Below are 27,836 nucleotides of genomic sequence, written 5' to 3'. Positions count from 1 at the left end.
ATAGCTGCAACTTGAATCTTTACTGAAGCTCAGTATTTGACACAGAGTTCACTCACATGTGCTGTACCAGTGTACCTGCACATGTGATGTGACAATAGAAGTGATTTGATTTGAGAGTTCAAACTCACTGCTGTAATAACTAATAATGATTAATATAATAACTATAATATTGGCAATCTCATATTTACACTGACTTTAGTCTCATGAACAACATTAACTATTTGTTATTTACTAGCTAATCTTAAATGACTGTTCAGTACAGATATGAAGCCCAACAATCATGTTTTACAGTCCTGTGGTCTCAGCCTCAGATACTTATTAAATCACACAAAGCTCATGTAGAGACAAACAAACAAACAAAATATGTTCTCCTTCATTTCTGTCAACCACGCGTTTCCAGCTATCATGGTTGCTAGGCAACCTGGGCAGCGCGACGGAGGCTAGACCGTCTCATTTCACAAGCCTCACACTTCCGGCCTTAGCGGTCTTTGAGTGCGCGGCCCTTGAGGACCGTTGAGGCTGCAGACCCTGAATTGGGATACAGCCTAACTCTTCACTCCCCCCCACCATGGTGGCATTTGGTTCCTAGTTCCCGCCTTGTTCTCCACACCCACTCATCACTCACCTGCTGCTCATCATCTATGATTGTTCCTGCCAGTACTTAAGGCCTTGGTGGAGTGCTGTTCTTTGCTGGATCGTTGTATTTACCCCCATTAATGTAGTCCCAGCTCTCTCTTGTGAATCTGTTTGTCTGCCATCTTGTTTACTGGTTTTCCATTTTCTTCTCTCTGCACAGACCTTCCTGGACTCCCGCCTGTTTCCTGTGGATCCTGTTTGGATGAGCATGAGTGGGAGTGAGTTTCAGCGTGGGACTAGAGTTGGTGTGTTTGAGTCAGTGTGAAGAGGAGTGTGAAATAGTTACCCCTGCCCTGGCCCTTTCCTTTGAATTTCTAGAGCCCCTGTCCCTTCATCACTGTACATATGTATACATTTCACCTGGTGTTGTAAATAAACCTCCCTTTAGTTGCACAGTTCTGAGTCCTGCATTTGAATCATGCCTGATCTGATGTGACAGAGATGGAGATGTGCCGGGAGGGAGCGCCATACTAGAAAGAGATAGTACAAACTAGTTCTTTCCTCTACTTCAATTAGAAGAGATCATCAGGAGGAACATTATTTATTGATATGCAGAATTCATAGTTATGAGGAGACTGAAGAGGCTCTGAGGGACCGTTTTTACACAACAATGTGAGAAGTGCTTTGTGATAAAGTGGGGAGGACATTTATGGCGTGAAACAAAACAGGCTGAATTAATGTATGTTCAGATAATGCTGGACCCACCAGGACTGTACTGTGTTTCACAAATACTAAACCGTGGCTCAGTCCTGACATCAAGGCTGCACTTAGGTGAAAAAGGAGAGTCTGCAAGTCAGGAAACAAAGAGGAACTGAAGAGCTGCAGAAAACAGAGATTAACACTGTCTGTCAACAGAGGTGGCAAAACACAGACATTTTTTAATTAAGAAAAAGTACACATATACTTCTACTTAAGAAGTATAAAAAATACTTCAGTAAATATTTAAAGTACTGTGAAGTCAAAGTTATAGTCAAATGTATTTATATAGCAGATTTAAAACAACAACCGTTGACAAAGCTGCTGTTCAATTAAGATAAAAGAAAAAAATACATCGGGAGACATGATAAGAGTTAAGAAAAAGAATCATAAAATTAGAAGATTTGAGTGAGAAATAAGATAAATAAAAGTGATACAAGCTCATTCTGATTTAAAAGCCAAGGAATAAAAGTGGGTTTTCAGACGGGTTTTAAAAGTGTCCAATGTTGGGGAAGTCCTGATGTGAAGGGAGCTTAGGAGCAGTTACAGCAAAGGCAGCATTAATCTGTTTATCAAACATTAGATTAGAGTCAAAAAACACTCCTAGGTTCCTTGCAAAGGTTTTTTTTTAATTATTATTATCATGAATTCCTAAAGGGCCAAAGTCACAGCGGTCACAGGGACCAAACACAATCACCTCTGTTTTCTGTTCATGCAGGTTAAGGAAGTTTAAAGCCATCCATGCCATCCTTAACATCCTCCAAACAATCTAGCGAACCCTTCAGAGGACTCACAGATTTACGTTTCAGTGGCAGGTAAATCTGTGAGTCGTCTGCATAGCAATGGAATGAGATCCCATGTTTTTTAAAAGTTGAACCCATAGGGAGCATATAAATAGAAAAGAGAACTGGACCAAGATTGGACTCCTTGAGGACCCCACAAGAAAGTGAGGCTTTTGAGGACGATGTATCCCCCAATCTAACAGAAAAACTTTGGTTGGACAGGTAAGATTTAAACCACTCCAAAGCAGCCTTTGATTCTGACACAGTGCTCAAGCCGAGAGATAAGAATCCCACGATCTACGGTATCAAATGCAGGACTGAGGTCTAACAGTATTAAAATGGCAAAATCTTCCAAGTCAGTAAAAGTTAAAAGGTAATTAAAAACTTTTACAAGAGCAGTTTCAGTGTTGTGGTGCGTTTTAAAACCAGACTGAAATACTTCACTAATGCCATTTTTATCTAGAAAGGTCTGGAGCTGAAGAAGGACAACTTTCTTTAGGAATGTCTGGACTGACAACCAAACATACCAAGCTTCTGTGTTTGAGCCAGAGACTGCACTTGTGGGTGAACAATACAAACATTTTATATTTCTTATATCAGTAATGTAACTTGCAACAAAACGTTCTGGGAAGCTTAAACTTAATTTCAGAATAATTAAATCTGAGACTTTGTTTTATTGAAAAGGTTAATAAAGTTTTAAATTGTATCACGAATAAAATAAATTATTAAATAACACCAGCTACAATATTGGTAACATATGTGTGTTGTTCAGCAGAACTTTTGTCCAGGCTTTTGTTTATATGCTCAGTTGAAAATCACTTTAACATAATTTTCAGCATAATTACTATTTTTTGTGACTATTCAGTACTTGAGTATAATTTATTGAATTATTTAGTAATAAATGTGAAGTAAAAAGTTTTGATCACAAATGTGATTTTTCCAAAACGAATCTTGCTTAATAGTTCTGAACTGTTACTGTAAAGTTTATAATAAAGTCATAATAACCTGATATTTAGAATCTCCATATATCATTTCCTTTATGCTTATATGTTGTCAAACAATGGCAGTAAGAAACATAGTGTTAAAATAGCTCTATAGCATTATCTCTTTAACCTTAAGATTCATCTTGAGAAGAGGTCAAAGGTCAGTTATCGTTATGGGGTCTTGCTATATGTTATGACACAAACATAGCACAGTTGTAAGTATCAAAGTTTCTAGGCTCTAAGGCTTTTTGTCAGTTTAATAGTGAGCTTTACAGGATTGATTTTCGTGCCAAAGGCTGGCACAGAACTAAGTTCGCTTATGACCACTAGAGCTGGAAACAACCTCAAGTAATCCTAAGGCTAATCAGCACGGCTAGCATTTTAAAAACATTTGTTAAATGTTGTCATTGCTAACATATACCTGTTTAATTAACAGCATGGTGAGTAGCGAGAACGCTAAGTTATTGTTAGCTTTGAAAAGAAAAATGTCAAAATGTAATATTAGCATGAGCTACATGCTAATGTTATTCACTCAAGCAAACATCTCAGTATGATTGATTTGATTTGCTGCTTTCTAATATCTGTGTTTATTTCTGGATATACCTATACCTGCGGTTAGTATACATGCTACTTAAAGGCTGACAGAGGCAGTAAGTGTGAAAGACCATAAATTAACTGTAAATTACGTTGCGTGAGCTCCATTTATATAGTTATATCACGTGCACGTGCACACGCATGTTGGCAACCGTAACCATGGCCTGCGGAGGGTATATAAATGCTGCACAATGTTCCATTCGTCCCTTTACACTTGCTATTGGACTTGTTTTGACCTGCTCCAACCTCAGCCTGTGGAAAGTTAAGTTTTCGGAAAATATTTTACTGAAAGCGGATTTTACTTGCTAGCGACAACAAGTACTTCATCTTTGGATTGTTTGTACTTGTTTTTCATACAGCAAAGCCTGAAGATGGCTCGTCGTGGACTCGACAGTCCCCTGGACTTCGCTGCAGGTACTTTTAACCTTTCTTCAGTTATTTTAAGAGCCACTAAATGACTGTAATAATTTAATAAGTTCCAGTGTGAATATCAAGTTTTAATGTTATCAAAATATGCTTATTCCAAGATTTTTCCCCGTAAACTGTTTGTATGCTTTAAATTTTCCGGGAGAGGTGTAGAAATTATTAACGACTGGTGTATGAATTTGAAACAAAAGGTGTTACTTTGATTTGAAGGCTTCAAATTTGACACTTTTTTAATGATTTGGTTAAAAATAGCTTAATGGACTACAATTTGTAAAATGCCCCAAAAGCAGTCTCTGTGGTAACAGCATCTTCAGCATGTCATGACGTCAGAACACACAGGTGTAAACACACCAGATCCCGGTCCCCTCCTAACATCCTGTTCTTCTCGGATCAAAGGCTTTATTGAAATAAACTATAACTTTTCCCTGCTACAAAACATGATAATAAAAAATAACAAAAATAAAATAATATAATAAAGAATATGAAAACAGTAATCATAGTACAGTAGTAATAATGGTATCCTCATGTTATGCTAATACTATATCTTATTATATAGCAGTTAATGATGTGAACTTAGTTGACTTAGCTGTTTTTTGCTTGCATGAACAAGTAGAAGTGTCATTCAGTCTGACATAAATGTATCCTAAAATGCTTTTCTCTCATCATCTGCTCAAACTAACAGATGTAGCTCTGTTCCTTTAGCACTTGATGTTTATTACATTCTTAATGTTATTTTGAACTTGTTTCCTCACAGGTCGTCTCGACTACGTGGTTGAGCGTCCCGCAGAAGAAGGCCTTCCTGAGGTCATCAGGATCCTGGATGACTCTGACAGCCAGCATGTCAGTGAAGGTGAGTATGGTGAGTATATCCTTCTCTCATCCTCCCCCTCTTCTCATGAAGCACAGGATCCTGATGACAGTGAAGAGGAAGGTGAGTACCCTCCCTACCTACCTGAGGACGTCGATGAGGTGAGTGAAGACACTGACAATTCCTCTGACTGGAACAACTCAGAAGAGTGGGCCGATTGGCCTAGTGACGACTCGGGGTATGACACCATGGATGAGAGAGATGATTCCCCTCTCATCCAGGAGCTCCCTCCAGAGCCGTTTTGGCACGATTGGCGACATCCTATTGCTCCAGGTGCTGCCCCGTTCGCCATGCCGCCTTTCGGCCAGGCCAACGCCCCACTCTTCCCAGTTGGTGATCTGTCAGCTTCTCCTCCTTCCTCTGCTCCTCCCTCAGCTCCTTCCTCTCCTGCTCCCTTAGCTGCTTCGTCTCCTGCTCCCTCAGCTGCTTCGTCTCCTGCTCCCTCAGCTCCTTCCTCTCCTGCTCCCTCAGCTCCTTCCTCTGCTGCTCCTTCTTCCGCTACTCTCTCAGCTTCTCCTTCAACCTCAGCTCTCACCTCCTCAGCAAAGAGAAGCAGAGAAGACATCTGCACTGAAGAGGTAAGTGCAAAGAGGTGCAAGGTAAGTGATGACACGTTCTGTTGCCCTTCGACATCCTCAGGTTCTTTTGGAGTCAGACGCTTCTGGGAAAGGCCTTTTAACCTTTCACTTGATGACAGTGACTCTGACTAGGTAATGTTAGAACTTGTTTTTAAACTTTAAATGTTTAAGTTGGCCTTTGCGTCTTGCAGTGTTTGTAAGACACTATTTAAATGACTAACATATTTTTTCTCAAGCTCTAGCTCACCATGCAGGACAAAGGTAAGTCCGTACTTAATGTCAACACAAATAAGTAGAAAATGGTTAAAAATGATGTCGTGAACTGACTGTAGTCTCTTGTTTTTACATAAGGTATAGCCTGTGGCTAAGGGATCAGAGGTAAGGTAAAAACACATAACAGAAGAAAAGTAAATTGAACAACTCGGTGATCTGTGAATTCATGCTTTTCTCTTTGTCTTTTTGTCTTCAGGTGCTTTACACTTGTCCTCTCCCAGCATTCAGCACTTCAGACACTCAACGTCCAAGACGGAGCTAACACAGAGAGATGCTCCACCCAGAAGACAGCCTTACCCCAACCCGATGAGAAGGATGGATGACCAAATGACAAACTGGAGAGTGGTGCTGTGTTCCAGCTATGTAAGTTATCACCTCACATTGGCTACAAACTGTCTTGAAGACTAAATCCTTCCAATAGCTGGTGTAAATCATCGTCCTACAGTACTGTAGGTTTAAGTTTATTTATAGTTATTGTGTGTATATGTTGAGTTTAAAATTGCATTTTAACAACATGCTGCAGCTGCCAACAATGGAAATGCTGTATTGTGTTAAAATGATGTCTTTCTCGTGTTATTGCTTTGCAGGGCAGCTGAGAGTGGACAGAGCTGCACAGAGGACCAAAGATCCACTCTCAGCACTTCATACCTGACTGGCCACAGCACCACCCCTCTTCACCCAGGGTGAGGAGGGTCCTGACCCCGCCTGCACAGAGGGAGTTGTGAACATGCACTTCTGTGTCGGTGGGTTTAAGAGCCTCCTCACACTCACACGGATGAAGACTGTCACTGGAAGATGTCTCCATTGCATCAGCAGGAAGCATTTGTATAATATTACAGTTTGTGATGTTTTATACATATTTTTATTGCTTCACTTCAAACTAGGAGATATAAAATAAACCAGTTTTCATAATATTTTCTGTGTATTTAGTTGTTTTCTTAATAAGTTATTTGGAACATCATTGCAACCTGTCAGCTTTTTATTGAGGATTTAGAAAGTTGCTGGTGGCCCGAGTGTGTACAGTGGGGTGTTGTTTTTGTCACATGGTGAAAGTGACCTCATGGGGAGCAAAAAGAACAACTGAACAATTTGGGGATTCACAGACTTTTGTAATCATTAAAAGATGAAGAAAAATAGTTTTGTGTGATCAGTTTTAAGTACTGTAGAAAGTGAGCAGCAATTTAATCAAATCCTGGGATGAAATGGGACAAAAGGGTAATGTGACAGCCACATTAGTTCCCTTCCCTCGTTTAACAATGTGTAAGCTGCTTTAACCTGCAATTTACTGCATGTTATTAGGCTGCATGGTACAACCACAGTCTGCTAACCACCCGTGGTGAGCGAAGGTTTTGAGGCATTGTTCGAACTACTGATGAAGCTTCATCAATGCTTGTTAAGTTTCCCAACCACATTTCATCCCGATGGTCCAAGGCTTACATCTTTATGCTCACAAACGTGCTTCTGTAATTAATCAGTAACCAATTTATTACTTTAAGTTACAGTGTGAGGGGCATTGATGAACATAAATTAGATTTAACTGGATTATGTGTTTAGGTCAAGAGACACAGACCTTCATCTTTAAGAGGCTCTTCTTAAATGTGTAATCACGATGTTTGTGTTTGTCTGCAGCATCACTGCAGCAGAGAGGGTATAACACAAGGCCACAGTCATGTGGTATTCTGTCCTGCTATTAAGTGAATAAAATACTGAAAATTCAATCTAGACACTAAATACAGTCACCGGCCACTTCATTAGTTACACCTGCCTTAATTCTTTGTGGCACAGATTCAACAAAGACCTGGAAACATTCCTCACAGATTTAGTTTCATATTGACATGATAGCATCACACAGTTGCTTCAGATTTGTCGGCTGTGCATCCATGTTGCAAATCTCCTGATCCACCACATGCCAAAGATAATCTGCTGGATTGACATCCGTTATAAGATGAGTATACTGTGGTCATAAAACGATGGACATGGTCAGCAGCACAGCTCAGGGAGGTTGTACCTCTGGAGAGGCCTCTTCCTACACCTGAAGTTTTTACCAGTGAAAAGAACAGGTTTCCTCACACAGTGTTTCCTAGTGTTTCATCAACAAAGGAGAATTTATTCCTCAGACTGTGCAAAATTGCATTCATGGTTATCCTGCTGCGAGGGCGAGCTCTGAGATGGGCCCAAGCCATGCTTGCTCCTCAGCAGCCTTTATTTAACCTGATATGTGGAAGACTGCTCGACTCTGGAGAAGGAGTTATGCTTTCTGTTTTTTAAAATGAGCAGTAATGATACTTGTAATAAATGTAGCCTTTATGCAGCTCTGGAGGCCTGGATCACTGAACTGAACTCTCGGCATCCCACCCTTGAAAAACTCGTAGCTGGTCAGGCCTCTGTAGCTGGAGCAGTGGAAGGTGGCGTAGACCCTGCTAACTGTCTCCCAGCAGGTTATCCTGAGCAGACGTGAAAACATGATGGCTGGGTGACGGTGAGGAGGAATCATAGACTTAAACAGAAGCCCTGGTACACCACAACCCTGTTCCTGTGTCGAACTGTTTTTCCCCACTCGGTGACACACCCGCCGGGGAACAAACTCTGCTAATTAGTGATTCTGTTCTGAGACATGTGAAGACACCAGCAACCATAGTCAGTTGTCTTCCAGGGGCCAGAGCAGGCGGCACTGAGGGAAATTTAAAAACTGCTGGCTGAGGGTAAACCTGAATTCAGTAAAAGTATAATTCACATCAGCAATAATGACACCCGGTTACGTCAATCAGAGGTCATTAAAATCAATATTGAATCAGTGTGTAACTTTGCAAACACAATGTCAGACTGTAGTCCCCTCCCCAATCACACCAGGAGTGTCATGTTCTCCTTAAATTGCTGGCTGTCTGAGTGGTGTCCAAGAAACGATGTGGGCTTTATAGATAATTAGGAAACTTTCTGGAGGAACTCTGGTCTGGTTAGGAGACATGGCATCCATCCCACTTTGGATGAAGCAGCTGTTATTTCTAGAAATCTGGCAAATTTATGAAATCCCCTGAAACATGACTATCCAGTGTTGGGACCAGGAAGCAGAGTTTTATTAAAACTCTATTTTATATTAAACAAATATGGAGCACTGCTTTCTTCCATTTGCACAATATCAATAAAATTAGAAATAGCCTGTTTCAGAGTGATGCTGAAGAACTAGTTCATGTATATGTTACTTCTAGGCTGGACTACTGTAATTCATTTTTATCAGGATGTCCTAAAAACTCCTTGAAAAGACTTCAGTTAATCCAAAATGTTGCAGCAAGAGTACTGACAGGGACTAGAAAGAGAGAGGTGATGGTGATGGCGTTCATTTCACTCTCCTTGAAGCTCGGTGTGAAATTCTGCAGTAGACTGGAGCGAGGCAAAGAGTAAGTAAAGGGACAATAAGAGGAAATGAAGGGAGAGAAAAAACATGGCTGAGAAACACAAAGAAAGTAGAAAAACAAAAAATGGTGGAAAAAAAGGATCAGAGCCTAAATTCTAAAGCTGCAGCTTTGCATACCTGCAGCTCCAAGATCTCACTGACATGTAATCATAGACTGTATATAAACATAGGCCAGTGTGATGTCATTGATTTGTAGACTTTAATTTTGAACAAAGGGCAACCTCTGGGTACACTTCATCATACTATTTATTCATCTCTGGCTCTCACAGCAGGTCTTTTGTTCTGTCTTCCTTCTCTCAACTGGTCCCAGCAGATGGCCCCGCCCCTCCCTGAGCCTGGTTCTGCTGGAGGTTTCTTTCTGTTAAAAGGGAGTTTTTCCTTCCCGCTGTCGCCAAAGTGTTGCTCATAGGGGTCATATGACTGTTGGGTTTTTCTCTGTACGTATTGTGTAGGGTCTACTTTACAATATAAAGCACCTTGAAGCGATTGTTGTTGTGATTTGGTGCTGTATACATAAAATTGTGTCCACTCCATGTTTCTGTTCCCACATTCAGTTATTTCCTGTTTTATTCTGGTAGCCTGTGTCTCCTGTGTCTAGTGTTTAATTACACCTCAGCATTTTTTGTTATCATATTTAGTTCAGCGGTGTGTTTTTCCTCCTTTAACCCCTCATTGCTGTTTTATCTGTGTGGGAGAGAGTATGGCCGTGCAGTGTTTAAAGCGTGGAAGTGCTGACCTTACTTTGAGTTTGATTCCGTAAAAAGTGACAAAAACATTAGCGTCCGCTGTTCACTCACTGTGTGGGAAGAAAACTTCTTTTTACAGCAAAAAAACCCTGAACTTCCGAGCAAGCACCGAGTACGCTGCCACAGGAATGTGAAATTCACAGACAAACTCCAGGATCCTTCCACTGACATGGCCCCTGCGCCACACCTGCAGAGTACAAATAGAGCAACAGGACCACTGAGTTTTATTTATTTTCTGCTGTGTTTTACTTGCATCTATTTGAAAGAGTGAATGTAAACACCAAAAAAGTTTTTATTTTATTTGCCTGAATGTGCAGAAAATAGGTTTAATGTTAAACAAATTTCTTCCAGTCACAGAAGGTTTCGTTACTTGAAACTTTTCACCACAGTTGTCTTTGGTGACATCTGGTGGCCTGAAATATGAAGAGCAGGTTGAATCCCAACTTCAAATAAACGGCTTCATTATGATCGCTCACTCTACAGAGCCCTGTTGCCAGTTTCTGTTTAATATCCTGTGACGGTGCTGTGTGATATCGTTCTACCACTGTGGTGCTTTGAACATGTCTATTTGATCAATAAGTAGCTTTGATGAATAAACATTCCTTGTTTAAACATGTGTCATGGTGTGGTCTCTCTTTGCTTGTGACTTCTTGACGTTTGTAAACATTTGGTGAACTTTATGAGTTTATTTCTACCTTCTGTGTCCTGCATCTGGGTCCACACTCTACCTGCCACACAGCTGACCACGACGGCTGTAACTAGAGAACGGTCGAGGAATCTGGCTGTTTATTTGAAGCAGCTGCTGCAGTTCATGGAAACTGGTACAGTTAGCAAAGTGTGATCCATGGTCTGATTTAGATGAAATCATTGAACAAAGTGAGGAAGCTGATCCACTTTGACATGTCTGTTGTGAAAAGACTTTATTGGATTCCTACATCCAGGTAGGTCTGGATAGCTGCTTGTCCCTCAAAAAAGTATTCTTCTGCGTTTTGTATACACTCAGATCTTGGTCTATTATTAAAAGTGTGATATTTAACAGCAACAAATATACAAAAAAGAGGAAAATACTTTACACAACAGTAACATTTTTCCTGTAAACATAACAGTATAACATAAATTTGGGCACTGTTGTCTTTTTATTGATTACAAAACCTTTAGAACTAATTATTGGAACTCAAATTGGCTTGGTAAGCTCAGTGACCCCTGACCTACATACAAAGGTGAATCTAATAATGAGAAAGAGTATTTAAGGGGGTCTCCAAAAAGTTGATTTGTAGCGTTTTGTGGGAGAAACGTTTCGTCACTCATCCAAGTGACTTCTTCAGTCTCAGCTGACTGCAGGTTTCCTCAATCTTATAAACAGTACATTTGCATGATGACCGAAACCAGCCCACTGAAGGAACAAAGGGCTGGGAGGTCAGTTCGTTAATCTTAATTATGCAAATTCTCACGACCATTGATCAACAACCACTGACCAACGGCCATGAGGACCATTCACAGAGAGTTGGGGAATGGCTGCAATCACAGCATTGTAAGATGGTGAAAGATGAAAGATGTGCTAATATTTTTCATGCATCTATAAATTTAGAGGTGGATTTAAAAATCCTTCATAGTTTAAATCACCTCACTGCATGTCTGATGTGAACAAAGCACCTCTTTATCATCTATTACAGCTGATGAGTGAACTACAGCAGCAGAATGTGAATGTTAAACAGGCAGAGCTGATGAAATGTTTCAGTTTTTATTCTTTTTTACTCACATTTTACATCAATATGTTTGGATTCAGACCGCTTCACCTCTAGTTTGTTTTCAGCTCTACAGTAACACTGTCCAGAGTCAGAGGACTGAATGGAGCTGAAGACGAGCTGTGAGCCTTCACTGAGCTCTGTGTCTGAAATGACCACATTAGGAATACGTAACAGTGCATATATGACAGAGGAAGACGATCAAATGTAGAAAGGTTTGAGCTCTATTGTGGCTGATAAAGAAAATGATAAGTAGACTAATGGCTGTCTTCACATCTCAGAGTCACGCCCACACACAGTCAGGTCAGAGGTCAGCGGTGGAGGCAGGAAACCCTGGAAACAGAAAGGAGGTGGACGAGCTCACCAATATGGAGAGGAAGGATTCACATGCTGGAGGCCATTATGGTCTGACTGGTTCTGTGTTTGATTCAGGTGGGGTGTCTCATGGACCCACCAGTTACTACTACATGTTGATGATGAATGATCAACCTTCAAATCTGTTTGAATCTCCACCACTGGACGCCCACTGTTGCTCAGTGCTCACGTTTTTGTTGTTGCTTTCAGAGGTGAAGACTTTTCTGAAAACATCCTTCAGGCCACGGCAAACTTGAAGACAGTGAACGTCATTCCAGCAATCGGTGAGTTCACACTCAGTGATTTTTGTCTCTCTTAACTCAGTTTTAACAGATTAATTGATGGTAAAATGTATTATTTTTGTTCCTCCTTTCAAACAATATTTCATGCATTGATGTCTTTGCAGCACTGTGTCTATGGACCTCTAACATGCCAGTTTAATTAAACAGTTCATAAAAAGCTCAGGGTTTTAAGTGTTATATGTAACAAATCTCTTCTTTAAAACTCAGTTTATTTGTCATATTTTCTCTCTCAGGTCTGAAAGTCCACAGCATGCTGAAACATGAAGCCATCGTCCTCACTTTGGAAACGCTTAAGTTTCTGGAGGATAAGCTGCTCTGGCACGATGAGCGTTACACGCCTCTCCACCCGTTTAAACTACCCTACTCTGACTTTCCTTAAACAGTGACCTGTAACATATTAACAGAGTTAAGTGAGTCATTAATAAATAACTCAAATGATGACAAATTGAAAAGTTTTCTTAGTCACTGATGTTTAGAGAGGCCACACTCGTTATGGTTCAGGAGTTCAGGAGTGAGCGATGAAAGTGATGCTACATCAGAGTCTGTCTCTGGACTGGTTGTTTGAGTTCAGCAGGAGGTGGTGAACCCACAGCTACCAGTGGCGCCGCCTGGTGGGTGGGAGGATCATACTTCAGGTTCAGTATTATAGTTACGTTCTTCATGGTCAGTTTTTTAAAGTTCTGGTACAGAAAGAGAACTAAGACAGCCACACCATCACCTGTGGCTGACCACACACCGTTAATGATTTGACTTCTCAGTGTTGACAAAATATTTTCGGTGGCAACATAACTAGAAGGAAAAAGTTCACTTTTGAAAATTCAAGACTAAAGTTCCACATTATGAAAAGTTACTCCAAAAAGTCTACAAAGGTTTTCTTTTTGTCTACCAAAGTACATTTTTGTAACTTCACGTGTCGAAAAAGCAAATAAAGAGATTAAGGAAAGATTTACAGTCAGAATTACCAGAGTTAGCAGAGCTACCGTAGTTCAGCTTATGGACTTTAATAAGGACAGATAAGAATGGTGAGAGTTTACATGCTGTAACTTTAATGATGCTTGAAAATAATCCAGGAACTGCACTGAGCCTGTTCAGTCAGCACAGTCTGTGTAATATGTGAACAATAATACATTTGACTTCTCCTCCCTTTTCCAATTAAAAGTTGCCAGTAGGGTTGTTGGACTTTGGGATCATGGAGCTGTGGTTTAAAAAATTCTTACACAGTGTAATTACTGTATTTGGACAAAATAACCATTAACTGTAGTTTAAAAGTATGCAGGCCAAGGTTCACGTCAGGGCCAGTGGGGTTAGGAGTAAATTGGATTTAGTCACTGTCTGTGCAAATAAATTCAATTTACCACCAGAAAAAGACACAAATGGCAGTAATACTTTTTAAAACGCCTAATGACCAAAATCAGGTAACTTAGGTGCACCTGCTTAACTGCTCATTAACACGTTAAGTGGGTCACTTGCCTGCATGCAAGAAAGCAACAAGTTTTAATGGTGACCATCAGGAAAACCAACACAGCCACACTTAAATTAGGGTACACAGATTTATTTTTCCTCCAAGGCAGCAGCAGCAGACTAGCAGCAGAAGACAGTTCTGTCCTGCAATCCAAGGCCATGGTCAAAATTACTGTTAGGGAGTGGGTTTCTACACCAGATCCTACGACTAAAACTCAAGCTCTGCCCCTCTTAGTCTTGGGCAATCATGGCTCAAGAGTTGGCAGTTCGTCTTGTAATCGGAAGGTTGCCGGTTCGAGCCCCGGCTTGGACAGTCTCGGTCGTTGTGTCCTTAGGCGAGACACTTCACCGGCTGCCTACTGGTGGTGGTCAGAGGGCCCAGTGGCGCCAGTGTCTGGCAGCCTCGCCTCTGTCAGTGCGCCCCAGGGTGGCTACAATGTAGCTTGGCATCACCAGTGTGTGAATGGGTGGATGACTGAATGTGTAAAGCGCTTTGGGGTCCTTAGGGACTAGTAAAGCGCAATACAAATACAGACCATTTACCATTTTTTTGTACAATTTCCTCTCATTGGTTACCTCCTCCTTTTATGTGATTTGGCAGTTGTCAAACAACGATGTGCATTACCGCCACCAACTGGCTCGGAGTGTGAACCAGAATTCACTCATACCAAAGAATCAAAAAAATAAAAGTACTATTGCAGTACTCCATAATAGCAACCACTGACCTGAGGCTGTTGCTGTATCTCTAGATTATCCACCACCAACTAAAAGTTTTTGTTGCATACACATTCATGTAGACACACAAGGGGCTGACAAAAATCATCTAATCTCTTCATGGGGGGATATGTGGAAGAGAAAATAACTGACAACTGCACAACACTGTTTCAGCAAAACATGACTTTATTTGATTCCGTTTCACTTCTGGCTGGACTCTGACTTGGATGCGGACGCCCTCAGAGAATGAAGGCGGCGCCTCTTGGCGATCTGTTCCTGGCGCTTCTCCTTGGCCTCCTGTCTACAAGAACAAATGCGTGTCAGTCAAACAGCTCCCACATGTCCAACTTTGTCTCCTTAACATTTCACCATCACGTGCTCCTTGAAGGGTTTCAACCCATAATCGGCCGAATGCCATTACAGCTATATCATGCAAGGCAACTCAAAACTACACTGCTGAAAAACACAGTCCGGTACTTTAAATTTCAAGTGACTCACGATTAAATCATAACTTAAAAGTATATTTAAGGTCAGGAAATTAATTACAATATGTTGTTAGACACAATGCACTTGATGTAACACAGCCGCTCCAACACTAGTGGAAATATCACACCTGCCAGAAATGTATTTGTCACATTATCTTCATTGATCTGAACCACTAGAAATAAATGTAGTTTTCAGCTACACGACAAAAACAGACTAGTGTGATCTTTGATTCTCAGCAGCTGGTTAAGAATAAAGGCCTAGATTAACACATACCTTCATCCTCTTGGCCAGCAGCTTGGTGTACTCCGAGGCCTCCTCCTTGTTCTTCTGGGTGCGCTGTCTCTTGAGATTCATGCGGCGGCGCTTGCGCTGCAGCACACGAGGAGTCACCAGTCTCTGGATGTTGGCAGCCTTAGTTCTGGGCTTCTTACCTACCAAAGCGAGAGGATTGAAAGAGTCAATACTGACACAGTTCAAGGTCAAGTGTGGTAATGAGGAAGAAGCTTAATGTTCTCACTTTCTGTACACACAACTCGTGCTGTACTACCTCAAAGGAAGCACATTGCTTACTTTCCAATTCTACAAAAACAGTAACTTTGATCTGTCTGCAGTTGGATCATCATAACTTTTTCAACAGCACAATGACCCCAAACACACCTACAGGCTGTGTGGCCAAGAAGGAGAGTGATGGTGCGCTGCGTCAGATGGCCTGGCCTCTACAGTCACCTGACCTAAACCCAATCCAGACGATTTTGGAAGAAATGGACGCAGAGTGAAGGCAAAAGGGTCAACAAGTGCTCAGCATCTCTGGGAACTCCTTCAAGACTGTTGGAAAACCATTTCAGGTGACGACCTCATGAAGCTCATCGAGAGAACGTCAAGAGTGTGCAAAGCAGTGATCAAAGCAAAGGGCGGCTATTTTGAAGACTATACAATAAACATTATTTGAGTTATTTCACACTTTCTTTGTTTACTACATAATACTATATGTGTTCATTCAAAGTTTTGATTCTTTCAGTTACAATCTACAACGTAAATCATCATGAAGAAGAAAAACATTAAATTAGAAGGCGAGTCCAAACACACTCACTCTCTGATATATAAGATATAAGAACACACACACACACACACACACACACACACACACACACTATAACTATTAGGAAATATTCTTTGGTACTGACACAAGAGGAAATATGAGAGAAATATGTAAGATGTACAGGATCACCTGACAAAGCTGTTCTGCACAGTCCTGCAGCAGATTCTCTCTGGACCTGCTGCCTTCCTTTCCTTCGTCCTCTTGGGCTGTCGATGTGGGGTTGGGCCGGGGTGAGGGATTTATCTACTTGGCCTGACTGGATGAATTATTATTTTGGTTAAATCTAGACTATTTATGAGGCTGAAAATACTTATTATTTATTTTATGTTTCTTTGTGAGGCTCAAAATACTTTAAAGTTTGCCCATCATTACTGAACATGAGGTCTGCAGTTGGTGCAGTTCAGCTTAGAGTTTACACAGAATGGACAAACCTCACTGTGTTCACGTTGAACCATTTTTGCACTATTTTGATACCTACAGCTCCTAAATGGTCTGAGGCACAGTTTAATGTTGGCACTGCTAAAAGTAAACTTTCTACCAATTTCAATGGGGGTGGCTGTAGCTCAGGTGGCAGAGCGGATCAGCCACTAACCAGAAGGTCGGTGGTTCAATCCCAGGCTGCTCCAGTCTGCATGCCAAATATCCTTGGGCAAGATACTAACCCCATGTTGCTCTCCGATGCATCCATCGGAGTGTGAATGTGTATGAATGTTAGATACTTAGCACTTGAGCTTAGACGTGATTGGGTGAATGAATTAGCTGTATAAAGCGCTTTGAGTGCTCGGACAGAGTAGAAAAGCGCTATATAAGAACCAGTCCAAAAATAAATATACTTTTCAAAAGTTTCAACACACTGTATGTCGTGTTTTGTCATCCACTGCTTCTTCCTAGTGATATTACGTACAATGATTAGATTTATAACACTGCTGCAACCCCAAAATGATGTGTTTGCATTTATAGAGGTTTGAAACAATAGAAATAGATTAAAACAGACAGATTAAAAAGTGACACATTAAAAAAACATTGTTAATTTCAAATTTAGTTTCATTCATTTCATCATTAAATTGCACTCACACTACTACACTGCCATTCTAGGTTCAGGCCATTAGGTGGCACAGTGCACTTGTGGCAGGATAGTGCTAACATGTAAGCAAGCTAGAAGACTGGCATCCTTGCTGGTATCCAGTTAGGGAAGCAACACAATTATAGAAGAATTCTGAGTAAAACCAAAGTTACTTTCCCTGGTAACTAGTTACTTTGAAAGTAATAAGTAACTTGAAGTAAGTGAATTACTTTTGATAGAAGTAACTAGTAATGTCACTAAGTTACTAATTTAAAGTAACTTACCCAACACTGATCATGAGTAATAATTGAAAAGAAATCTATATACATAAAATATGTGTGCACACACACACACACAACTAAATATGTAATATTTAGAGTCACGTTTAATTTAGATAAAGTAGTTTTTTAGCCTTAGACACAAACAGTGAAGGGCAGAAAGTGAGACCATTTTCAATCACTAAGATCAGAATTCAAATGAACACTTATTTGTTTCTACTTTTACAAGCTATAAAATTATAGCTCCTCTGACGAGACTCCTCTCTCCTGTCCCCAGGACAGTAAAAGTCTTCATGAGTGAAGACGACATTGACTTTAGAGCTGGAATATAAAGTAGACCCCAATATTTTGCTTCACATAAACATCGTCATTTATTCCCTCTTACTGTGGCTGTTGTTCTTCCACCATGATAAAATCACACTTCATGCAGAGCTCTCTCTCTCTGAGGAAGAGTTTCCCATCTAAAAACCTGTTTTCTGCATTATTCTCTGGCTTATTACCCACCAGTCTAATGTTGTTTACAGCACTGTCGGACGCTGTTTTTGTTTTTTTATAATGCTTAGCTGTACTTTGCTCTGCTTTAATTCAGCAGCATCAGGTAATGCTCACATGTTGCTTCATGTTTTTCTCCAGTTTTTGTTCTACTGCAGAATATTTTTAAGGTTGTCTGCCAGGAAAATCTCCTCCATGTTTTCGTGTTTTATCCTCAGTTGACACAAAGACATCTGCTGTGATGTTTACACCTTTGATAAAGTCTTGCAAGTGTCAGCTTTTTTAAATATATATATAAAAAAAACAAAAAAACCCTGGAGAAATACTTACTGGGACCCGCTCTTGGGCTAGTTTCTCCCGGATTTCCCACCAGATCTTCCTCCGATCCGCCTCCCCCGGTGGTGGGTGTTGTTTCCACCCCTTTTCATAATCTATAATGGTTATTAATTATGATCCAAGTTAAGAGACACAGTATACAGGCATATTTGTAATTACTGTACTTTAGAAGGGTGAAGATTCAAGATTCTTAATCTGTCACATGCATAGTCATATGAGTACCGTATTTTCCGCACTATAAGGCACACTTCAAATCCTTTAATTTCCTCAAAAATCAGCAGTGCTCCTTATAATCCGGTGCATCTTATATACGAATTCTGATTGTGCTTACTGACTTCGAACCGGTTTTATGTGGTACACAGCACTCAAAAATCTGTCAAAAAATGTTTTAGTTCAACTTTGGTAAGCTACGAAGCCGCACCGCTTGATGGATTGTCGGCGCATTACTGTTACCATTGTCAGGAGCTTCGTGAAGTGAAGTTAGCTCGCTAGTTTCCACCCAGGCATGATATACCACGGTCTGACTGAGAGATTTCTGAAAAATTTAAACGTACAGCTTCTGGGGGGAAACCAGTCCAACAATCAATGTATGTTTTGCACATTTTGTTCTGCCACAATCAAGATTCAGTTCCATGTGAGCTGCGCCTCACCATCCATCGCAATGAAAGATCATAATTCTTCTGTTGATCTCCAGAAGGTCTGTGGAAGTTCTCTGTGGACTCGGTTTCTTGATATCCAATTTAAAAAAAAACTTACCAATGCAAAGCACCGTGTATTCACAAAAAACAGGTTTCCAGATGTAGCAGCTGATCGAACAGACCTCAGGCTTCAGCTGCTATCCAGCCTGAATAGCAACAACATTCCTTTAGCATTGTAGGAACACCTTTAGTGGGTGTAGCGCTAAGCAGCTTTACCAGTGTAAACAGACAGGAAACAGCTAAAGGCGGGACAACAAATCCCATTGGTTAAAATGAAATCGTCCATCAAGGTCAGAAAATAATGATCATTAAACACAACAGAATAAATAACAAAACAAAAAGTAACGAGGTTTTCAACCCAACGATAACTTACTTTTATACAAGTTTATACAATTATTCAAAATTTAGTTTTGCTTTAGTTTTTTTTGTTTCTTTTTCTGATTTTGAAGATTTTAGACTGAAATACATTAAACTACATGAGCAATAATTCCAACAAAGGTTTCTACTTTTATGTGTTTGTTACTGTTACACGTGCGTCTCCTCTCCCACGTCCTCTCCTGTCGCCATCATCACTGCTAACCATCTCCATGCTGCCTTCACTCTCATACGATGGCTCAAACATGTTTAAACTAATTTCAAACTCATCTTACCTTGTGCACAGAGCAACAGTGGGTCAATGCAATCAACTCTAGCAGCCTGTAACTTCTACACATTTACCTTTATCATCAGCAAATCATTTTTCATTATAGTTTGTTTTATTCTAACATTAAGTGAGAGTATTTATCTGTCCAAACAACAACAGTAACTGCAGGTTCTCATTACACTCGGTCTACAAAGCAGCTGCTCTCACTGAGTTCCTGCCTTCTAATGTGAAGATCAGATGAATCTTTAGCTGAAAATAAAAACCTGCAAACTTTGTTTTCCATGACATGAAGCTGAAAATGTAACCTACAGAAAAATACTAATCCAAATGAGTCTGTTTAATTTTTGTTAATCTAACTTTATTTTTTGTTATGATGTGCTCTGTGTTACAGTCGTTCTGGGTCAGGATGGCTGGAGAGTGACTTACACTTCTACTCAGATCTGTGCTGTAAAAGGATCCTCAGTGGAGATACGCTGCACCTACACATACCCATCCAGAGCACATAATCCTTACATAGTTGTGAGGACATTCTGGCTCACAAAAGAGAGTAATAATGAACCTGTGGATCTGAAAACAGATCCAGAGTATTCAGGTCGAGTTCATTATCAGTGTGAAAACAACGACTGCACTCTGAGAATGTCAGACCTGAGAGAGAGCGACTCAGCTGAGTACAAGTTCATGTTCATAACAAACGATCCAGGAGGGAAATATACTGGATCACCTGGAGTCACTTTGACTGTCACAGGTAACATGTTCGTCCACTCGTTTACTATTTTAAATCCAAGTGTTTGCTGTGAGTGTGTTTGTGTGTTTTATCTGTATGTTGTCAGCTGAGCTTAATGTTCTTTATTTACTAATGGGCAGATCTGCAGGTGCAGGTGAGCAGATCAGCTGTCAGAGGTGTTTCTAAGTCAGCAGATCTGAAGTGTGAGAGCAGTTGTCCTCTGCCTGATAATCTCTCCTACATCTGGTACAAGAATGAACAGATCATCAGAGGACAAACATCTAATCTTCATCTAAACTACTGGGATCCTACAAACAGGATTTCCTGTGCTGTCAGAGGATATGAGAACTCCCGCTCTCCTTCAGTGGGTGAGTTTATGCTTTAACATAATGCCATGTTGTGGAGCCATGTGGCAAATGAGCTGTAGATTTTATAGGTTTTCATAAGGGTAACACTACTGGTTTGTATTTTCTGTTGATCACACAACCTGTGTAGTCGGAGCTCATAAATAGTTATCCTACACTGAGGTCACTGGAGGGAGGAGACCTTTCTCATGGGCTTATACTGAGGCCTGATCACATCGTTTTCATTTCTGTCCTCGGATGTTGTGACTCTGACTAATATCCAACTCTCTCTGTCTCACAGTGGTGAAGGATGTCTGGGATGTGACTTACACTTCTACTCAGGTCTGTGCCTTCAAAGGAGCAACAGCAGAAATACGCTGCACCTTCAGATACCCATCGACTATAAATGGAAGAAATACAGAAGTTGTCAAAAAATTCTGGTTCATCAGAGATGAAAATAATGAACCTGTGGATCTGAAAATAGAGTCAGAGCACAGAAACCGTGTTCAGTATCAGTGTGAAAACAACGACTGCACTCTGAGAATCTCAGACCTGAGAGAGAGCGACTCAGCTGAGTACAAGTTCAGATTCATAACAAAAGATCCAGGAGAGAAATATTCTGGAAAACCTGGAGTCACTTTGACTGTCACGAGTAAAATAATTTTCACTGGAATCACTTTAAACATTTATAAGCTTTGCAGCTGTCTGTATGTTGAGTTGTTTTAATATAATATCTGTTGTTTGCTCCCAGATCCACAGCTCCAGGTACATGTGAGGAGATCAACAGTAAACTCTTATTCTAACTGGACAGAGCTGACATGTCACAACAACTGTCAGCTACCTGATCAATCTTCCTACATCTGGTACAGGAATGGACACAAACTTTCATCAGAAAAACAATATTTACACCTGAATACATTTGATACTGCAGACAGTTTTTACTGTGCTGTGAAAGGATATGAGACATTTCCTTCTCCAACAGTGTGTGAGTTCACTTCTCTTACTCCTTTACTCGTCAATGAAGCTGATTGGTTTCTTTTTGGGAAGGTTATGATGTTTTTGTTTTAGAATATAAACTGTTAATCATGTAAAAATTAGTTGTTATGACCATGTTGTCATTCTCCTTATTTCTCCTCCAGATGCTCCAAAGCTTCCCTCTGTGTCAGTGAGTCCCTCTGCTGAGATAGTGGAGGGCAGTTCAGTCACTCTGACCTGTAGCAGTGATGCTAACCCAGCAGCTAGTTACACCTGGTACAAGGAGGATGTCATCAATCCTCTCAGTTACCAAAACCAACATGTTTTCAGCTCCATCCTGCCCTCTGACTCTGGAAAGTATTACTGTACAGCTGATAATAAGCTGGGACAAAAGAGATCTGAAAGCAGAACTATTGATGTGAAATGTGAGTAAAATACATTTATAAGCTGTAAAGACTTTTTGAAGAGTTGTGAGACTGCTGCAGGAATATGGAAAAACTTGAGTTACATATCATGAACACCATGTTTGCAGTTGCTAGAAATGCTGTTATTCTTTTTATTTTCAATGGTTGTTTTATTTTCAATGGCTGAGTGTTTGAGCTGAACTATTTTATGCATTCAAATAGAAAAAAAACCCAAACAGAATTACATGATTAGAAAATGTCATAAACAAATTTTATATGTTTTCTATTCATAATAGAACATAGAAAACATATCAGCTGAGAAAATGTACAATTTAAAGAAAATAAATATTTGTTCATTCTGAGTTTGATGACAGTAACACAAGTCCAAAAATTTGGATGGTGCCAACAAAAGGCTGGAAAACTAAGAGTTACTAAAAACATCTGGAGGAACATGTTGCATCAAGTTAACTGGCAACAGTCTTGCAACATGTTTGGGTATAAAAATAAAATCTGAGAGTTTCTCAGAAGTAAAGACGGGCAAAGGTTCTTCAATCTGTAAAAACCTGTGACTACAAATTATGGAAATTTTACAAAATTATCGTCCACGATGTAAAATTAAAGATTTTATGTTTTAAGACTCTGGATATCTGACCAGCTATAGTACATGATGTCATCAAATATTGAGATAATCTAGAGAAATCTGTGTGCATAAGGTGCATTGACTGAGATTATTATTGGATGCCTGTGATATTCAGACCCTCAAAAAGGTAAAAATGTCTCTGCTCCAAATTTTTTGAAAATGTGCTGCTGTCACTGAATTCAAAATATGCTTATTAGTTTGCAGAGTTTGGCTAATCTTAGCAGCACAGACAGAAGTAGCCTTGGTTTCTTCCAAGCTAGCATCCACTCCTTGCTGCCGAATGAGACTGCCTTTGCCAGTGGGCTGTCATTTGATTCCTGGTTCTCCTTTACATCCTTCCTTCTTTTTGGATGCTCAGTCATCTGTCAAGGGTGCAGCCCAGGTTACTGGCCAGTGGGCTCTTCATCTTTGAACAAGTAACTGCCATTATATATTAATACAATAAGAAGACCACAGACTAGTTTAAGGTGACTAGCAAGGGCAGAAATATTTCTAGTTGGTCATATCACTAATAAAAAAAGTGTGTAGGGTATGAATGCTGGGTATTCCATCCAGCCTAATGCAGAAATTAGTCAGCTTTATGCTTTTGAAAATTGGAGGAGAAATGGCAGGATGTGTTTTATAATCTCAGATACAGGGGCTTGCAAAAGTATTTGGCCCCCTTGAACTTTCCCACATTTTGTCACATTAGAGCCACAAACATGAATCAATTTAATTGGAATTCCACGTGAAAGACCAACACAAAGTGGTGCACACGTGAGAAGTGGAACGAAAATCAAACATGATTCCAAACATTTTTTACAAATATATATCTGAAAAGTGGGGTGTGCGTAATTATTCAGCCCCTGAGTCAATACTTTGTAGAACCACCTTTTGCTGCAATTACAGCTGCCAGTCTTTTAGGGTTTGTCTCTACCAGCTTTGCACATCTAGAGACTGAAATCTTTGCCCATTCTTCTTTGCAAAACAGCTCCAGCTCAGTCAGATTAGATGGACAGCGTTTGTGAACAGCAGTTTTCAGATCTTGCCTCAGATTCTCGATTGGATTTAGATCTGGACTTTGACTGGGCCATTCTAACACGTGGATATGTTTTGTTTTAAACCACTCCATTGTTGCCCTGGCTTTATGTTCAGGGTTGTTGTCCTGCTGGAAGGTGAACCTCCGCCCCAGTCTCAAGTCTTTTGCAGACTCCAAGAGGTTTTCTTCCAAGATCGCCCTGTATTTGGCTCCATCCATCTTCCCATCAACTCTGACCAGCTTCCCTGTCCCTGCTGAAGAGAAGCACCCCCAGAGCATGATGCTGCCACCACCATATTTGACAGTGGGGATGGTGTGTTCAGAGTGATGTGCAGAGTTAGTTTTCCTCCACACATAGCGTTTTGCAATTTTGGCCAAAAAGTTTCATTTTGGTCTCATCTGACCAGAGCAGCTTCTTCCACATGTTTGCTGTGTCCCCCACATGGCTTGTGGCAAACTGCAAACGGGACTTCTTATGGTTTTCTGTTAACAATGGCTTTCTTCTTGCCACTCTTCCATAAAGGCCAACTTTGTGCAGTGCACGACTAATAGTTGTCCTATGGACAGATTCCCCCACCTGAGCTGTAGATCTCTGCAGCTCGTCCAGAGTCACCATGGGCCTCTTGGCTGCATTTCTGATCAGCGCTCTCCTTGTTCGGCCTGTGAGTTTAGGTGGACGGCCTTGTCTTGGTAGGTTTACAGTTGTGCCACACTCCTTCTATTTCTGAATGATGGCTTGAACAGTGCTCCGTGGGATGTTCAAGGCTTGGGAAATCTTTTTGTAGCCTAAGCCTGCTTTAAATTTCGCAATAACGTTATCCCTTCATGGTGTTGTTGCTCCCAATATTCTCTTAGACAACCTCTGAGGCCGTCACAGAGCAGCTGTATTTGTACTGACATTAGATTACACACAGGTGCTCTCTATTCAGTCATTAGCACTCATCAGGAAATGTCTATGGGCAACTGACTGCACTCAGACCAAAGGGGGCTGAATAATTAGCCCCCTAATTGGGACCCTGGACAGGTCGCCAGTCTGTCGCAGGGCCAACACACAGGGACAGACAACCATTCGCACTCACATTCATTTGCACATTCACACCTAGTGACAATTTGGATTATCCAATTAACCTATCCCCACAAGCTGCATGTCTTTGGACGGTGGGAGGAAGCCGGAGTACCCGGAGGGAACCCACGCAAACACGGGGAGAACATGCAAACTCCACACCGAAAGACCTGATGGTGGAATTGAACTCAGGACCTTCTTGCTGTGCGGCAGCAGTGCTAACCACCGTGCCACCGTGCTGTTATTTATTTGTAAAAAATGTTTGGAATCATGTATGATTTCCGTTCCACTTCTCACGTTTACACCACTTTGTGTTGGTCTTTCATGTGGAATTCCAATAAAATTGATTCATGTTTGTGGCTGTAATGTGACAAAATGTGGGAAAGTTCAAGGGGGCCGAATACTTTTGCAAGCCACTGTATATGAACACATGTAAGAAACATTACAAATGTCTACATCAAAATCTCAGTAAATAGTGATATAAAGTTTGATCCAATCATTTCCACTTTCAAAAGTGTGTTCATACAAATATTTGTGTCATTTCTTTAAATAACAGACGACTTTATCCAACTGAGAACATCAACTGCAGCTTCTCATTATACACAAAGCAATTCTTCAAAGCAAAGCAGTTTCATTGAGTTTCCTCTAATATTGAAATCAAACAAGTTTTTAGCTGAAGAAAAACCTGCAGACAGTTTTAACTGTGCTGTGAAAGGATCAGAGCTTTTCCATTCTAACAGTGTGTGAGTTCACTTCTCTTACTCCTTTACTCCTCAATAAAGCTGATTTGTTTTGTTTTGGGAAGTTTACAATGTTTTCCTTTTAGAATATAAGCTATTAATATTTGAAAATTTGGTTCTAACTATATATTGTATATATTGTAATTATATGTTGTATGTTTCCTCCTCCAGATGCTCCAAAGCTTCCCTCTGTGTCAGTGAGTCCCTCTGCTGAGATAGTGGAGGGCAGTTCAGTCACTCTGACCTGTAGCAGTGATGCTAACCCAGCAGCTAGTTACACCTGGTACAAGGAGGATGAAGACTCACCTAAAACATCAGGACACAACTTCACCATCAGCAACATCAGACCTGAGCACAGTGGGAGTTATTACTGTGTGGCCCACAACAACAGAGGGACTCATAACTCCACCTTACAGCTGACTGTTGTCACAAGTAAATTTTACACTCTTTAAAATAACAAATGTAAAGTAAATACAGTACACACATTTATACAGTAATTAGTGTGGATGCTGATTAAGCATCGAAGAAAGAAAACAACAGTGTTTGATCTACAGCCATTGTTTTCACCTCAAAACAAAACCATCGTTGTTTTCTTTCAGACAGCGTGTCTTCCAAAGCTCAGAGATGCAGAATATGAACTTTTAATATTTATTCAGATGTTTTCTGACTCTAAATTTTCTTTTGTCATTACTCAGGTTTTTCTAATACACATTTTAAACATGTTCGGCTATTTTTCAACTTCTGTGTGAACTTCAGTTTTCAACCGTTCTGCACTTTTGTTTTCAAGTGAAAAATTCTTTATTTTTCTCTTAACATTCAGCAATTATTTCATTTCAGCTCAAAATATCAGTTATCAGCATTCACACTGCTGTTTCTTCAGAAAATGCATCTTCTAGTATATTAATATAATTGTTATACTGTATACAATATTTAAAATAGTTATTTATTCATTAATTTTAAAGGAAAAACGTTTGTATGAGTGGATTATGACAATAAATAACTAATAGCATCACCTGGCAAACAATCTAATCTTACTGCTGAGAAATCTCTGCCATGTATTTGTCTCTGTTTTAGGGAAATCCAAAATAATAATCATGAATATCATCAGGCTGACTCTGGTGGTCCTGATCCTGATTCCTCTGCTTGTCTTGAGTCTGTTGAAGAGGTAAAACAATACAAACACTTTACCCCTCTTTTATTTTCCCATTAGACCCTTAGTTTGAAAGTTGAAAGTTCATAACATTTATACTAAAGTTGTTGTTTTTTTATTATATCCAGGAGGAAGAAGCGCATCATCTTAAAAACTGAACCAAATGAACCTGTAGAGATGACTGAGGTTTGTTTATTTGCATTATTGGAGTTGGAGCAAGTGACACTCAGCAAATGACTTATTATGAAATACATGCACATGTTTTATGAGTGAAGCTGTTTCAGTCTGAGCGTTTCATCTCTCTTCATTAGGTATACTCTCATCCTGACTGAATCCTGATGAATCCTCAAAGGCTCTGACTGCAGCACAGACAGATGACAAGGAGGAGCAGGAACAGCTGGTGTAAAGTGCAGTCAGGTTACAGCAGGTGTTCAGTTCAAGAGTCACAAACAGCCCTTTTGTGTGTTAGACCATTAAAACTAAAAATGTTTGCTTAATAAAACAAAGACTGCCACAATTTAAAATTTCTTCTTCTTCATGTATGAAACCTGCGCTGAGCAGCCTGTGGTGTTTTTCCACATTCAGCCAATCTAATGTCATTACAAAGAAATCTACTGAGCTTATACTCTAAATAAATATAAAAAATAAAATACAGAGACAGTACTGGGAGTTCTTTTTCTGTGCTTTGCTCCATAATCAAAATGATCAACAATTTCTATTAATTTACAGAAATGTTTTTGTGCCCACTATGAAAGACACATGTAAATCTACCATCATATTTTATTTATCTACTTGGCCTGACTGGATGAATTATTATTTTGGTTAAATCTAGACTATTTATGAGGCTGAACATACTTATTATTTATTTTATGTTTCTTTGTGAGGCTCAAAATACTTTAAAGTTTGCCCATCATTACTGAACATGAGGTCTGCAGTTGGTGCAGTTCAGCTTAGAGTTGACACAGAATGGACAAACCTCACTGTGTTCATGTTGAACCATTTTTGCACTATTTTGATACCTACAGCTCCTAAATGGTCTGAGGCACAGTTTAATGTTGGCACTGCTAAAAGTAAACTTTCTACCAATTTCAATGGCAAAAATAAATATACTTT

The 27,836-nt window shown here is 40.1% G+C and overlaps 3 protein-coding genes across 4 annotated transcripts; 2 read left to right on the top strand and 1 right to left on the bottom strand.

The window, feature by feature from the left end:
* Nucleotides 1-3,260: 3,260 nt before the first annotated feature.
* LOC146517515 (uncharacterized) lies at nucleotides 3,261-6,943 on the top strand. Of its 2 annotated transcripts, XM_085163913.1 has the most exons (6): nucleotides 3,261-3,312; nucleotides 4,051-4,105; nucleotides 4,872-5,824; nucleotides 5,915-5,941; nucleotides 6,033-6,199; nucleotides 6,424-6,943. In XM_085163913.1, exons 2-3 carry the CDS (start codon nucleotides 4,063-4,065, stop codon nucleotides 5,693-5,695), a joined length of 867 nt encoding a protein of 288 aa, XP_085020039.1. In that variant the 5' UTR covers nucleotides 3,261-3,312; nucleotides 4,051-4,062; the 3' UTR covers nucleotides 5,696-5,824; nucleotides 5,915-5,941; nucleotides 6,033-6,199; nucleotides 6,424-6,943. The 2 variants fall into 2 exon arrangements, with proteins under 2 accessions (XP_085020039.1, XP_085020040.1); XM_085163914.1 differs by lacking the exon at nucleotides 3,261-3,312 and having other exon boundaries at nucleotides 3,337-4,105; nucleotides 6,429-6,943.
* Nucleotides 6,944-14,738: 7,795 nt separating this feature from the next.
* Nucleotides 14,739-16,610, bottom strand: LOC146517514 (small ribosomal subunit protein eS6-like). Its single transcript, XM_085163058.1, has 4 exons — nucleotides 16,587-16,610; nucleotides 16,285-16,411; nucleotides 15,330-15,487; nucleotides 14,739-14,867 (listed from the first exon to the last, which is right to left on the bottom strand). The coding sequence occupies exons 1-4, from the start codon at nucleotides 16,608-16,610 to the stop codon at nucleotides 14,772-14,774; spliced, it is 405 nt and encodes a 134-aa protein (XP_085019184.1). The 3' UTR covers nucleotides 14,739-14,771.
* Nucleotides 16,611-20,186: 3,576 nt separating this feature from the next.
* On the top strand, nucleotides 20,187-27,476 carry LOC146517513 (pregnancy-specific beta-1-glycoprotein 1-like). Its single transcript, XM_085164359.1, has 9 exons — nucleotides 20,187-20,410; nucleotides 20,530-20,757; nucleotides 21,035-21,385; nucleotides 21,485-21,718; nucleotides 21,873-22,133; nucleotides 25,745-26,005; nucleotides 26,648-26,738; nucleotides 26,852-26,909; nucleotides 27,035-27,476. The coding sequence occupies exons 1-9, from the start codon at nucleotides 20,302-20,304 to the stop codon at nucleotides 27,053-27,055; spliced, it is 1,614 nt and encodes a 537-aa protein (XP_085020485.1). The 5' UTR covers nucleotides 20,187-20,301; the 3' UTR covers nucleotides 27,056-27,476.
* The last annotated feature ends 360 nt before the right edge of the window (nucleotides 27,477-27,836 follow it).

The sequence above is a fragment of the Neolamprologus multifasciatus genome, chromosome 6 (assembly GCF_963576455.1).
Source record: "Neolamprologus multifasciatus chromosome 6, fNeoMul1.2, whole genome shotgun sequence".
In the NCBI taxonomy this organism is placed as follows: Eukaryota; Metazoa; Chordata; class Actinopteri; order Cichliformes; family Cichlidae; genus Neolamprologus; species Neolamprologus multifasciatus.
The sequence above is the reverse complement of the archived record's forward strand: the minus strand, read 5'-3'. Positions and strand labels throughout refer to the sequence as shown.